The sequence below is a fragment of the Cibotium barometz genome, chromosome 3 (genome assembly GCF_041138505.1).
Source record: "Cibotium barometz isolate CiBa-2024 chromosome 3, ASM4113850v1, whole genome shotgun sequence".
Classification (NCBI taxonomy): Eukaryota; Viridiplantae; Streptophyta; class Polypodiopsida; order Cyatheales; family Cibotiaceae; genus Cibotium; species Cibotium barometz.
The window spans coordinates 14,471,932-14,485,925 of record NC_141048.1 but is presented as its reverse complement, the minus strand read 5'-3'; the positions used below and the strand labels follow the sequence as shown (position 1 = coordinate 14,485,925).

Here is a 13,994-nt window from a genome sequence, read left to right as displayed (position 1 = left end):
CAATCATATCATCAAAGAATGTGCCCACAAACTCTCTATGAGGCCTGAAAATCCTGTCCATCATTCTGTTAAATGTGGCAGGCGCATTCGTTAAACCAAAGGGCGTAACCAAGAACTCATACAACCCAAATGTGGTTCGGAATGCTGTCTTATGCACATCCTCGGGTCTAATGCGTATCTGATGATACCCGCTTTTCAAGTCAATACGACTAAAAACTGTGGAGCCCTGTAAGCGGTCCAAGATGTCATCGATCCTCGGTATGGGGAATCGATTCTTGATGGTATTCTTATTCAGCGCCCTGTAATCAATACACATGCGCCAAGAACCATCCTTCTTCTGCACTAAGAGCACAGGTGAGCAAAAGGGTGATGAGCTAGGCAGAATCAACCCCTTATTCAATAGCTCCTGCACCTGACTCATAATCTCTTCCTGTTGGGCTGCACTAACACGATACGGCGGTCTATTCGGTGGAGTACTACCAGGAATCAGATCTATGGCATGATCTTCTGGCCTCTCAGGAGGTAATTCTCCTGGCAATGACTCGGAAAAACAGTCTTGAAACTCACTTAAGAAATCAGCCCTGTCCTTATCTAACATTGACAAATTAGACTTAGACTCATCATCCTGTGCATCCTTTACATAAATCAAGTACGCGGAAAGATGCTTTTTCATTACTGATGAAATCGCCGAAGTGGATACAATAGGAACAGATTCCCCTTTGAGTTTTACATCCAATACATGCTCTTTCCCTTTATGAGTCAAAGTAATTCTCCTATTGTAAGTATCCACCACCGCATGTACCCTGTGGCACCATGGCATCCCCAACAAAACATCACAGCCATCCAAAGGCATGATGAAGAACTCCTCGCTGTCCACATAACCCTGCAAATGAAGCCGAAGCTTCCCAATGATAGGAGTAACGGGTTCTGCATACCCTGGACAAGCCATATTTGCCTCATGTAACGGCCCCATCTCCTCTGCGCGAATCCCCAATCGGCCAGCCAAATCTGGTGAAATGAAGTTGGCTCTAGCACCTGTGTCAAAGAAGATCAAAGCATTCTGATCTCTCACTTTGCCCCATGCCCTGCACAACTCTGTAGCTTCACCACTTAGCTGCTCACCCACAAGATCAGGAACTAAGCCTGCAGAAGGCTTTTGTTTCTTTGGCTTGGGCTCTCCTTTATTGTCAGGGTCCTTCTTGGACGTTCTTTTGGGACAATTGAATGACATATGCCCCTCTTCAGTACAGTAAAAACACTTTTGAGCATCTCTCAAAGCCTGTCTTTCCTCAGAAGTCCTTTTGGGCATTGGCAACTTCTTATACTTTGTCTCTGAAGACCCTTTAGCATCACGAGAAGCATGCCCAAATTTTTCAGCTTTCTTGCCCAATTTCTTACTGCCTTTAAACCCAGATGAACCACCTGTGAGTAACGCATTAGCTGTCATAGCATTTTCAATCATCTGTGACATGTTCGTTACTCTTGTCTTTATACAGTAATCTCGTACCTCCTTGGGCAGCCCACAACAATACTTCTCAACCTGCTCAGATAATGGCACGGCACGATAAGAAGTCACTGGGAGTAGAGCTTCCCAAAACTTCTTGTTGTAATCCTCCAAACTATCACACTTTGAAGCATCCAGCTTGTGCCATGCGGTCATAACATCCACCTCAAATGTAGATGTGAGCCATACGGAAGAGAAAACCTGTTTGAATTGGACCCATGTGGTGGGTGCTATGCCCTGCAAAAGAAGAGTAGACCACCACTGCAAAGCATTGCCCTTGAGAAAAGTGGCAGCTTTCCTCACCTTTGAGGACTCTGTGTAATTCCCACCAGAAAAAGCAGCATCAAACTGCTGTAAAAAGGTAAGTGCCTTCAATTTATCCTTGGCCCCACTGAAAGTGTCAAACTTCACTGCAGCTCCCCCTTCCTTGTAATCCTTCGCCTTTCCCATAGGCGTTAGATTATCATATGGAAGTGGTTTTGTAAGATTGCTGCCCCCAACATTCATACCCATCATTGGGTCAACATTTCCCATTCCAACACCAGGCATACCATACATCCCAGCCATGTTTCCAAACATTCCATGCTGCATACCTGGCTGCATGCCACCAAACATATTGCCTTGCATCCCAGGTTGCATGCCTGCAAACACATTTCCTTGCATACCGGACTGCATACCACCATACATATTCCCTTGCATGCCAGGCTGAAAATTGGCTCCAAAAGGCCCATACATACCCATGCCTCCCTGAGGATAACCCCCAGTCATGGATTGAAACACCGAGCCACCACCAAAGTACCCTGGATGCATGTTCTGCTGAGGAATAGGTGGCTGTCCATAGAAGGAACTCTGTGGGTTAGCACCAAAAGCATGCTGCATATTCGGAAACTGGGCAGGAGATGGATCCTGTGGAGTGGTACCACTATGACCTTGAGAAAGATTCTTCGAACGAACCTTCTTCTTCTTTTTCTGGGGCTCTGTGCGGGGCTCTGAGCGAGATCTCAAAAATTCAGCAAATCTCTCACTCTGTGTGAGCTGCATAAACGTATCCATAACACTAGCCAAGCGATCTTTGAACCGAGCATCATCATCCTCTTTACCATGCACATCTTCTGGCTATGTTACATCCTCATAAGGCTCAACATCTGCAGCCTGTTCTCCTGCAAAAATATCCTCAGATACATCTCTTTCAGGAGAAGTCTCTTGTTCTTCTTCTTCTTGATAGAAGTACTCTTCCTCTGTATCAGACATGATTGCTGAATTTTCAGCGATGGCTTTCTCCAAAGCAACCACGAGCTCACCCCCTTCAGAAAGTTGATGATTGGTCCCGGGGACGGAACCTTGAAACCGGCCTCTGATAGGAAACCAGAGTGCAGTAGGAGCAATCACCCGTCCACTTGTAGTCTAGATGATAAACCAAACACAGATTGGGGCTAGGGTGCCCAAATCTGAAAACACAGCGACACCTGTTGGCCCCAAAGCTTGGCGCCCCTTGCGGTATTTCTTTATTCAATTAAAATAATATGTATGGCTGAGTACAACACAAAGACCAGCCAAGAGTTTACACCTGTAAGTCCAATCTGACGGCCCACAAATCCTTCTCAGCACAGAGGATCTATGCACACAGATCTGTGTCCTCAAGCAACACACTGTGCCTCCCTCTGATCAGCCAAGATCACAAAGCAGGCCAGCCATGGGCATACATCTGGCATAACTCAAGAGCATGATACATCTTCTCAGCTCAAACATACATGTGCTGTCCAATCTCTGTCTTAATCTCTTGTCAATCTGCTATACTCCTCCTCTCACAAGGAGCCAGATAACACATATCTGCAACAGACATCAAGCAATAGAAAGAGAGATAGATGAACAGAAACAGAGCTTACCAAGTTCAGCTCGTGAAACAACACTGGAGGAAGCAACAGCACCAATCTGTGCCTGCAGGCACTTGAATCCACAACCCTGCTTCACACGTGTGCTTGCTCTTGCCTGTATCCTCCTCCTGATGCTCACTCCTATGCTGTCCTTGAAAAGTACAGATCTGAAAATCAGCACAGTACCCGTCTGTACCGCCTCGGGATACGTGCCAGGCGTTGTACTTGCATAAACAGCCTGCTGTCCACTTCTGTACCTGCCTGAATCAGAGTATTCAGGTCTGTCCAGCACCTGTTTGCACAGCCTGCAGCAGATGTACTTGCTGTACCTGGCTGACCGTACACTGTACGGCAGCCGTACAGTGTTGTACTTGCTGGACAACAGTCTGTACAGCCTGTACTGGGCTTCTGCGCAGCCAAACCAGCAGCAGTTCTGTGCGCCGCCAGCAACAGAGGAGAAAGAGAGAGAGAGAGTGTGCCCAGTTCTGGCCGTACAGTGCTGTACGGCTGATTCTACTCAGCAAAACAGCTACAGCACAGAGCAAATCAGTCGCCTTCTCCTTTCTCTTGAGCTTTTCCACGATTGTTCTCAAGCGCATGAGGGAAACTCCCCTTTTACTACACGATTCCCCAAAAAGGGAAGAGAGAGAGAGAAGAGAGAGAAAACTCCTCCCCAATTTAATCCCTAGGGCCCCAACTTAAATAAGTTCCTAGGGCCACTAAGGCCTAGGGGCAAACTTCAATAAACATTAAAACTTAATGTTTTTAGTTTCCCCCTTCACACCTAGGGATGTCCACACATCTTAAACACTGTCCGGGCACCCCCCATGTGAATCATAAAATATTCTGACTCTGCAACCACCATGCCCACACTTGTCCTGCTCCATTTTCACAGGGCCATGACACTAAGCCTAATTAAGAACATTGATGCTGATTAACACATGATTAAGACTGAGTTCTGATGATTTATGGATGAATGATAACTTGATGAATAACTGAATAATGATTGAATGTTCATATATGTCCCTGAGGTGCTGGTTGGCAGCTGAACTGCTGTCGGCCAATATTGGACAAGGAATATTCAGAGAAAAAGGCATTAAATGCTGTGCTTTGCTCTCTGCCCTGCCCACATCTGGCTGACCTTTACTGATGCTAAACTGCCTGCTGCCTGGGTCTCTCTGCTGGCTGCCGACACAGGTTTGCCGACAGTGGTCTCAAGCCCTCTTGGTGATGAAGATGATATGCTGCTGCAGATGATGTTGATGATGATGCGATGTAGATGATCTTGATGATGATGATTCTAATGCTAAGCAAGATGCTTGTGCTGGTGACCTGAATGCTTATCCTAACTGCTATACTAATCATCATGGATTAAGACAGTTCATGCTAAGGTTTAGCCACCACGGGCGTGCACGTGACATGCAAAAAGCATCACAAAGTCGGTGAAAAGAGAGTGATGAATCCAGTCAAAGCACTAACTGGCTCAAGAATCATCTTGACCAGAATTCTTAAAGGTTCACACAACCCTGGTGAATTGCCATGATCAAGACAGACCTTACATGCGCCATAGGTTCTGGCATCCCATGCCACCAGAACATATCCCATGTAAAACCTCCATTAAGCACACAAATCTAAGGTGGAAGGGCCAATTTCCCCCAAAGGCTGGACCTTGATTCAACCAAACCTCCCTTTGGATGTCATGGTCAAACCTCCAGACCAACCTAGGGCCAGGCCAGTTCAATCCGTATACCAGAGACGAAAGATACCACCATGTCCACAACCTCAGTTTCCCATTCAGGCCATAATCTAGCCATCGGTAAACTGTCAAGGTGTAGGTCCCTCACGACCTTGACTCCTGTAAACACCTCACCATCTGGCTAGCCATCCATAACCGTCCACAACCCTCATCCTTCTGGGTCTAGGCCTACATACAGTCGGCCCCCATTAAGCTGCCTAGGTCAAAACATGGATAAAAATGGTCCTGTATTATTATATATCCACCCCTTTAGAGGATTTGTTCTCATTACACCTCCCTGCAGCTCCTTGCTGGAGCGCACGGGTGGGCAGACGCCATGAGTTTGTAACTTTGGTTTGCAACAGTTTTTCATTCCATATGTCTTGCTTCAAGTTGTCTTGTGATCCTCTTTGTGCATGTTTCAGGTGGGGATACAAGACTGGGAGAGACATCAATTCTCTTGCACATACCAACATTGACAACAAAGCAGGATGCAGCATCATTATCATTTCCTGACAGCTTGACCTTTTGAATTATTGTAGTACAAGAAACATGAATGCCATATTGAACAGCAGAACCTCAATGGCCACTTACTGTGTGCAACACCTCAATGGTCACTTCGTACTGCATGTTCTCTATCGATGCAAGCAGCACATTGCTTTCTGGCTCCTTCTTCTTTCCATCTGTTCCTACAGCAAACTAAAATGACAAAAAATTGTCAGTATAAACCCAACCTTAGAAAATCATAGCGTTCACAAAAGCACCAAAGGTGACACATAAAGACTATCACAAAACATCTTTTTTTAACCTGTCCAGTGCCATCAATGGCAGAGGGAGCCACAGGTAAGTAAGGATTTGTGTAGTCCCTGCATGTCACACACACCGAAGTGTATCAAGAAGAACCATTAATATAATCCACACATACTTTGAAAGTAGGCTTGAGTCCTCTATAGAAGAATGCCATAAGTAAATGAAATTTGCAAGCATGAAATAATGCCAAATCCAGTTTCTTTTGAATCTATAAGATGGAAAAACAACCGACTTCAAAGAAACTTAAAAGCAGGCAAGTGCACTCAGAGCAACTACACACACACACTCGTAGAAACAGAATTGATACCTGCTCCGATGGCTTTGAAACTTCACTGTTAAATCCATATGGGCAGAAAAAGAAATGTGCAGGTGGCAAGTCCCAACATGATCTGGCAGTAGATACCTGAAAATAATTTGATTTTTCAATTCCTCCAAATTTGAATAACACTCAGATTATTAAAACGTGACATTAAGGCATTTTACTCATTGGATTTTTCTCCATCACAATACCTGGGAATACTTCTGCCATCTAAAGCTGATCGTGCAGATGAAGCAGTATCCGCATCACTAAATTGAACAAGAGCCTGGTGATTGATTGTAGCCACATCAACAAGTTACACAATTGATTTGTTTTGCATGTGTGCACAAAAGAGCTTTCCTTTTTTGTAGAGTTCTTTTTGGGTTTGGGGGGACGGGGGGAGCGTGTGTAAAGGAACCGGAAGATAATGATCACACAAGACCGACCTGAAACCCTGCAGTCTTCTCAAATGTCGCTATCTTGTGAACAAAACCAAAAGCTGAAAATACCTGCAGCAAAAAAAGTCCAATTTTCCGTTAGAAATTTTATCTATTCGAGTTTTTCAGGCTGCATATCATGAACACCAAAAAAACAAAACAAAACACATAATTTCTCGATTCAAATATCAACCAAAAAGCCCATACTAGCAATAGCTGTAAAACCATTTTAACAGCAAGGCTCTGCAAAATGCACCTACAATAGTGTGTAAATGGAGAAAAGAAAATGAAAGGCTGAAAGCTACTAACAAGATACTTAAGCAAAGTATGAACATTTTTTAGCACAAGAACCAGACCAGATAAGCAGCATGACACAACTTTCTAACCATTGCATGCACAGGACTAGACTGAACAAACACGCATGCTAATGCTATCCACCAAAGAACAACAATTCAACAGTGAAAGATCAACTATCTTAGGCTCCTGTGAAGCTAAGAGGGGTTTTGGGGAGAGATCACTCAGAAAAATTCAATGCTGACAACCTCAACTCTCATGGAGGAAGGTTAGGAGCAGGAAAGGGTTGAGAGGAGAGTTTAAGCAGAAAGGGAACGAAACAAACACACGTGCGCTTCCTTCCATGAAGAAGTCTGCCATCGAAGATGTGTCCGAAACATGGACCTGCTGATGCATGCAGCGGTATGTTAAACAAAAGCCAAGCATGAAGTACAGCCCTTGCTTATAAACTGAAAATGACAAGACAAACCCTGTTAAAGAACTGTCTTCTCCTTTGCTACTCTTTCGAATTACATTATTGGATAGGCAGCACTCAAAAAAAAAGTGTTAGGGCTTCATCCCATACATAGGCTCCCATATTGCAACCCTTGTGTTCATATCCAATGCATTAAGGGACACCAAAATGTCGGACTTACCAAGTGCAAAACATCAATGCTAACATCGCCAGCTTCTACACCTTCGAATGTTACCAAGAGAACATTGCTGGCAACATCTCCAGAACTCTTGTTGTTCACAATTTCTTGCCTGTTTGAGTACTGCAGATACACTGTCTTTCCTCTGATCTGAGCTGGTTCAGACGAAGAGGCGTAATAGGAAACCATAGAGATAGCCTGGTTCAGATCCCCCTGCAAGACGTAATCCATGCCATTACAAACAAACCACCAGAAGACTGAACTCATTACTAGGCTACTACTTGTTTATTAGAGAGACAATATAGAATACCTTACAATTGAGGATAAGCATTTTATAATTGACCCAATGTCTGTATAAGTGAGTGAACTGCTCATAATCAGGGTTCCTGCCAAGAGTAAAGGGCCCCAAACCAGGACTTGGCCTAGCTCTAGCCACACTCAAATAATGCACTATGTTGGTGTGGGACACCAGCGTTTGGACAGACAGCTAGGTCTGATGGTGGTCAAGCCTCAGCATCATGGAGTGCTCTAGCAGGAGCTATAACTAGACGATGAGCTAGCAAGTTCACATATCTGAGGTTTTTAGCGTTGTTGGTCATCATAAAGACAGGAGCAGGCTTGGTAAACCCTACACCACATTAGCGAAAGAGATGCAAGCAACCCACATTTTGTGAAATTTTTCCATAACTGTGATTTCATTCTCTATAGTTTATGATTTAAAACAAGAAGTAAATATCTAAAGCTACATGAAAGGCCAGAGAGCTAGAATAAGAACATCCTAGTGAAGATTGAATATGCAATTATAGCTAGGATAATTGTGACCTACCTACAGAACCAAGGCGCACAGCAGGAGCATCGAGCCGTGTGGGCACTAGCATGGGCTACCATGAAAGGCCAAAGAGCTAGAATAAGAACAGCTATACAATTATAGCTAGGATAACTGTGGCCTAGCTACAGAACGAAGGTGCACAGCAGGAGCATCAAGCCGTGTGGGCACTAACATGGGCTGCAAAGCCCAACAACAGGGCTCAATAGGCACCATACAAGTAGCTCAGAAAAAGGGAGCAACGCAGGCAGATTCGACAATTACACCAAGCTGCCTCATTCAATTCCCAGCTATAATAAGACATTGGACGCCCTTCCTGCCGAAGGACAGCTCTTATGGGGTTAAATTGCTAGCATCAATAATCACCTCACAAGGATCATCCCATGAAGCCAACTTGAGAACCAAAGACTCGGAGACGATTTTCTTCATTGCATGGAATGCCTTGAGTGCTTTGCCCATAACGGACACCTTTTGATGACACGACTTCACGCCCTTGAGCAAGCCTGTGAGAGGTGTTGCAGGCTCGGAAAATTTGTCCATGTGGTAACCTTGACAAAGACATACAAAACAGCCGATCTCGTGAGCATTCTTCGGAACTTCCCATTCAAGAATTTTGCTTACCTTTGCTAGATCAAGGCTAATAATCCCATTTGCTCTAATGATATATATCCCACATAGTGGATTTTTACTACTCCAACCTCGCTCTTCTTTGCATTGATAAAGAGCTCATTGTCCCGTAATAGTTGCAAGACCTTTTCAACATCCTGCTTATGCTGCTCCATAGTGGCAAAAAGGATTAGTACATTATCTAAAAAGATAAACACACTTTCCTATGAGCTCCACAAAAATCCTAGACATCATCTTGTTGAACGTTTCAAATGGCATCACCGCAAACTTGTAGTGGCCTCGTTCAATCCTAAAGGCTATTTTTGGAATGTTAGCCATAAAGTTTGAAAAGAACTTAACACCGAGTCGCTCAAGGATATACTCAATCCTGGGCATTGGAAACCTGTTTTTAACTATGAGCTTACTAAGTGCCCTATAGTCCATGCATAATTTTGCAGACTTGTCTTTCTTTTGCACAAACAAAATAGGTACAGTTAAGGGCGAGGTGGAGGACCGGATAAATCTAGCTCCGAGTAATTGGGACTGTGTGGTTTTGTCCCGGGGACCAACTCAATGCGATGATCCTCATGACAACTGGGTGGGAGCTAGGACGAGAGATCGTCCCTCAACATATAATATCTTGATTATGTGCAAGGAGATCTTCCATCCTTCACTTCAAAGAAGTTGCTAGTTGAACAGCAGACTGCTTGCTGGCTATTGACATATATCAAAGCACATTCGGCTCCTTTTTTGATGGCTCTTTGGGCTTGGATATGGGAGATGAGTGGGATGCTTCGAATGCTCCTATCCCCGCGAATGAGGACAAGCTCGAGAACACCATCAACAATCGTGAAAGTGTCTTGCCTCCAATTAGGAATGGGTGCATACTCCCTAGAATCATATCACACCCCAAAAGAGGTGAGACAAAGAAGTCTCATTGAAATGTGGCCTTCCGAACCTTGAATTCAAATGAGCCTTATGGGAAATATGTGCTATGGATCAGTTTAGCAAGGCTTCCGTGCATGCAACATTGGTATCAAAGCATTTAGGTTCAGCCACTAAGCATAAGTCCCAAGGAGGTGCACAAATCCAACAGAAGAATGCAACAAGGTAGCAGATGGAGTGGTCTGCAACACGCGAAGCTAGAGGGCAGCATTCCTTGAGGGTATGTACTCAAAACCAATACATCATTAAGCTCTCATATTAGTTCCAAAGGCCTAGCAACAGACATGATTAGGTCCGAAAGGTGACCCACCGATGTCATTAGCAATAGAATCATCAACATTAGCATCAATATCATTTGCAGTAGCATCATCAGCATCAGCATCAGCATCAGCATCATCATCATCACAATCAGTTCATTCATCATTTCAACAAGGTAGAAGTCAGTAGAAGTTATGTAAGGGACCATAGATGTGCTGCTGTTGACTGTTTTCAGTGTTGGACGACTAGTGTGATCTGGCTGACTCCCCTTTTCTCTGGTCGTGAACATTCAAGGCCGCTATCGGGCCTATTTTGGGCTGGCCAATCAGCAGCCCAGGGCCATATATATAGGTGGCCTGCCCCCCACACTTGTATGTATTGGGTATTGTACCGGATCTTGTACATACTGCAGAGTTCATACAGCTTCACTCTCTCTTCTGCGTTTGCTTTTCTCCACACAGCCCTGCGTTTTTCAGGCTAGTGGTTCTCTTGTGTTTGCTCATCCTCTTCATGGTGTCTTGCTACATTATTCTCTCAGCAGTTTGTCTCATATCTGCTGCATATTCCAACAGTTCCATGGGGTCGTTCCTCATGAAGGCCAAGGTTATCCATGACCAGTTACTGGGTATGGGTGCTGCTATGTCCTCTACTCAACCGGCTGCACTCATCCTCACCAAGCTTCACCCGGACTATGACGTGATTTCTCAATCTTTGCGGTACCAAGTCACATCCACTCAGTTGGATTTTGATGATCTTAGCTCCCTACTTTTGAAGGAAGAGTCCATCCTCATTTCCCAGGGTAGGTGAAGGTATCTGTCAACAATTCTGACTACGTAATTTCCAGAAAAGAAGACATATGTCCAAGGATTGTTTGTCCAAGAAGAAGGACAAGGCCAAGGGCAAAGACACAACACACGACAGTGATACAAATTCTTCTAGTAACACTTCTAGGGCTCCCAAGGCGCTTCCGGCTCAAGAGGACCCAGATGGTGTACTTCTCTAGTATATATGCAGTTTCCCCTATGTGCTTCCAGCCAGAGGAGGCTTGTGGACGGAGTGCATGGGGACCATGATTCGAAGTTCCAAGCATTAAACATTGGGCAGGACATTGTTATCTTGCGTAGCAAAGATTATGAACTGGATCTGTTCCGAGTTCATTGTTCGAGACTTCTGGGACGTAGTGTGTTTTCCTTCGACTGTTGGGGATTATGGGCGCAGTTTGTCCCGCAGCTCATCATCTATTCTTGGAGTTCACTACACCCTTGTGTGGGAATTCGTAGCCACGCAAAGTTTTTTGCTGTTCGTGGTGGCATTTTGTTTCGAGGAAACAGGTTAGCGGGCGCTCTCTCCAAGGTGATTCCAGTATTCGCGGTGCTGCAGGGTCCATGGTTGCATCTTTATCAGCTTATTTTCTTCAGACTCTTGCACACACTGAGCTGCAGAGGGGGTGTTAGAATTTGGTGCATCTCATGCTGGCCACCATGCTGCCCAAGCTTGGTAGGGCTAGCCAACTACATGCCCAGCCCCTTATGGGCTGGCCGACAGGCAGCCCAGCCCGCCATGGGATGTTTGGGCTCGGCCATGGGGCCTCTTTGGCCCCTAGGGTGGGTCTAAGGGCTACCCTATAAGTAGGCAAGGCCGTTGAACTGGCCAATGGGCCTATGCTTACATGCTGTTGTATGTTGCTTGGTTATTTATAGGGAGAAGAGGAAAATTCGCAATCCAATCAGTTTTGCTTTCCAACCCCTAAGACTTCATCCAAAAAGTCATCTTTTGTGTCCAAATTGTGCCCAAAAGGGGGTCCCATATATGCGTGTATGTCTTGGGCACTTCAAGAGCCTATTGGGCTGCAAAATCAGCTCTAAATTTGCCCCTAAATCTCCCCTAAAACGTTATCAAATCCAAGACTAATGATGAGATTATCCATGTCCAAGGTTGTGTATGCTTTATGTATGCACCTAATGGACTGACTTCACATGCCCTAATCCTTAGATGACCTAAATGCTTGTTCTCCAAGTGGGTTAAGGGATTGAACTTGACATCTAAGGCTCGAGCCTGACCTACATAGCTCGTGCCTGACATGTCTGGGCTGGGGCTCACAATAGGGTCATGGGGCACGAAAAATATTCCTAAAAATGGAACTAAATTTCTACATAAGTAAAGCATTGTTGATACACTGCACCTCAGTGCATGGTGCATGTGACACAAAATCAACAAGCCCTAATTTCAAAACCATATGACCTGCTCGTAAATTGTACGACCAAGCCCCTGATCGAGTTTCGTCTACACGTGTTATATACCTAACACTAATCCTTTGTATTAGGGCTTAATCTCGCATGGTTAGGAGACCCTAAGATTAGGGAAAGAGCAAGCGAATACAAGTGGCTAGGGTTAATTATTAATAAATCCATGTGAATTTGACTATTTATGATTGAATGGTTATTTATGGCGACAGTTATCACTATATAAGAGAGGCCATGGGTTTTTCTTGTTATTGACTATTATTGGTCTCAGCTTAGATAAGAGTAGTCATACTCCTGCCATGGACATGGCGGATCACAAGCGGTCTTGCCGAGGGTGCCTTTGGACAGAATCTGGTGGTATGGGACGCCAAGGCTCAATGGCTTGGCTTGTGGGAGTGGAACCTTGGCCCTTGGCTCGAGAGAGATTCTAGATGAGAGAGGTGGGCAGGTTGCGTTGATGTGCAAGAGGGTATGTAGGCTATGCTGTTCCAGAAACCCTAGATTTTATGTTCCTAACCAATGTCGGAAAGATGCCGCATAAACGTTTTTGCTTTTGCTAGAAGGGTTGTGCAAGTACACTAAGCACCTATAGGAGTCCCTCCTAGGCAGGTACATGAGGTCCCTCCTAGGCAGGGACACCAATGATGGACTTCTTTAAAGATCCAGAGTTTACCAAAGCGGATATAACACTTGTTTCAACCTGACCAGTGAAGGAGCTAAAGAAGCTCAGCTGAAACAGTTAGGGTTTCATGTGGGAGACATACACAGAGAAGAAGGGAGAGAGAGAGAAAGAAAGAAAGAAAGAAAGAAAGATTTTATTAACGTCTTCCAAAAGACCGAACTCGGCCTATGAGACAAATCGGAGTACATGTATGGGGTATCCTCTGTCATCCCAACAAAATGAAAAAGTACTGAATAAAAAAAAGCTGAATCTGGGTGTGCAGGGGATGGAGCTCTATTACTAGGAGAATGCAAAGCTATATGCATGGAGTATACAATCATGATATGCAACCTAGCTAGCTCCATCCTGTACCATACTGGGGGTATAAAATGGTATACATCAGTGAAGGGGGTGTCCACAGCTCCCTGAAGAACATGCCTGGGTGTGCTCTGAAGCGAGCCAGTCGCTCCGCACCCTCTCTGTGAAACTGAGCTCTGATCTCTGTCATCTCTCTCTGGTATAGGCGTGGTGTCCGAAAGCCAGGTGTCCTCTGTCTCCTGCGGGCTCTAAGTGTCTCTGCTCTCTGGAGAGTAATTCCCTGCCGTGTAGGGGCTGGGAGGGGTATGGATCTCTGAAAAAATGTAGTAATCTGTGTCTGTCGCCCCCCCTCTGGAGCTGTCTGAGCCTGTAATAATGTCTCTCTGTGGCGCTGTATGTCTAGAATGTATCTCCCCAGTATGCGCTGGTCTGCTGCCTCAAAGATCTGGCGTAGGGAATGTGGCTCTTTGAATAGAATGGGATATCTCTCTCTGATGGCTGTATATGCTCTGCATCTGCATACATAATGCTCCTCACTCTCCACCTCCTCTCT

At 45.0% G+C, this 13,994-nt stretch overlaps 1 protein-coding gene across 5 annotated transcripts in view; it reads right to left on the bottom strand.

Annotated features, from left to right (window-relative positions):
- LOC147639735 (polypyrimidine tract-binding protein homolog 2-like) overlaps positions 1-13,994 on the bottom strand; it is a 67,885-nt gene that overhangs the window by 27,865 nt on the left and 26,026 nt on the right. For 2 of the 5 annotated variants that reach the window (XM_086773407.1, XM_086773425.1), the window contains exons 2-7: positions 7,588-7,797; positions 6,668-6,730; positions 6,434-6,507; positions 6,231-6,326; positions 5,922-5,979; positions 5,708-5,812 (exon numbers count right to left, since the gene is read on the bottom strand). In XM_086773407.1, the coding sequence (XP_086629533.1) occupies positions 5,708-5,812; positions 5,922-5,979; positions 6,231-6,326; positions 6,434-6,507; positions 6,668-6,730; positions 7,588-7,797 (606 nt within the window). Of the gene's footprint in view, positions 1-5,707; positions 5,813-5,921; positions 5,980-6,230; positions 6,327-6,433; positions 6,508-6,667; positions 6,731-7,281; positions 7,340-7,587; positions 7,798-13,994 lie in introns of all 5 variants that reach the window. The other 3 variants (XM_086773418.1, XM_086773422.1, XM_086773414.1) reach the window with 3 other exon arrangements.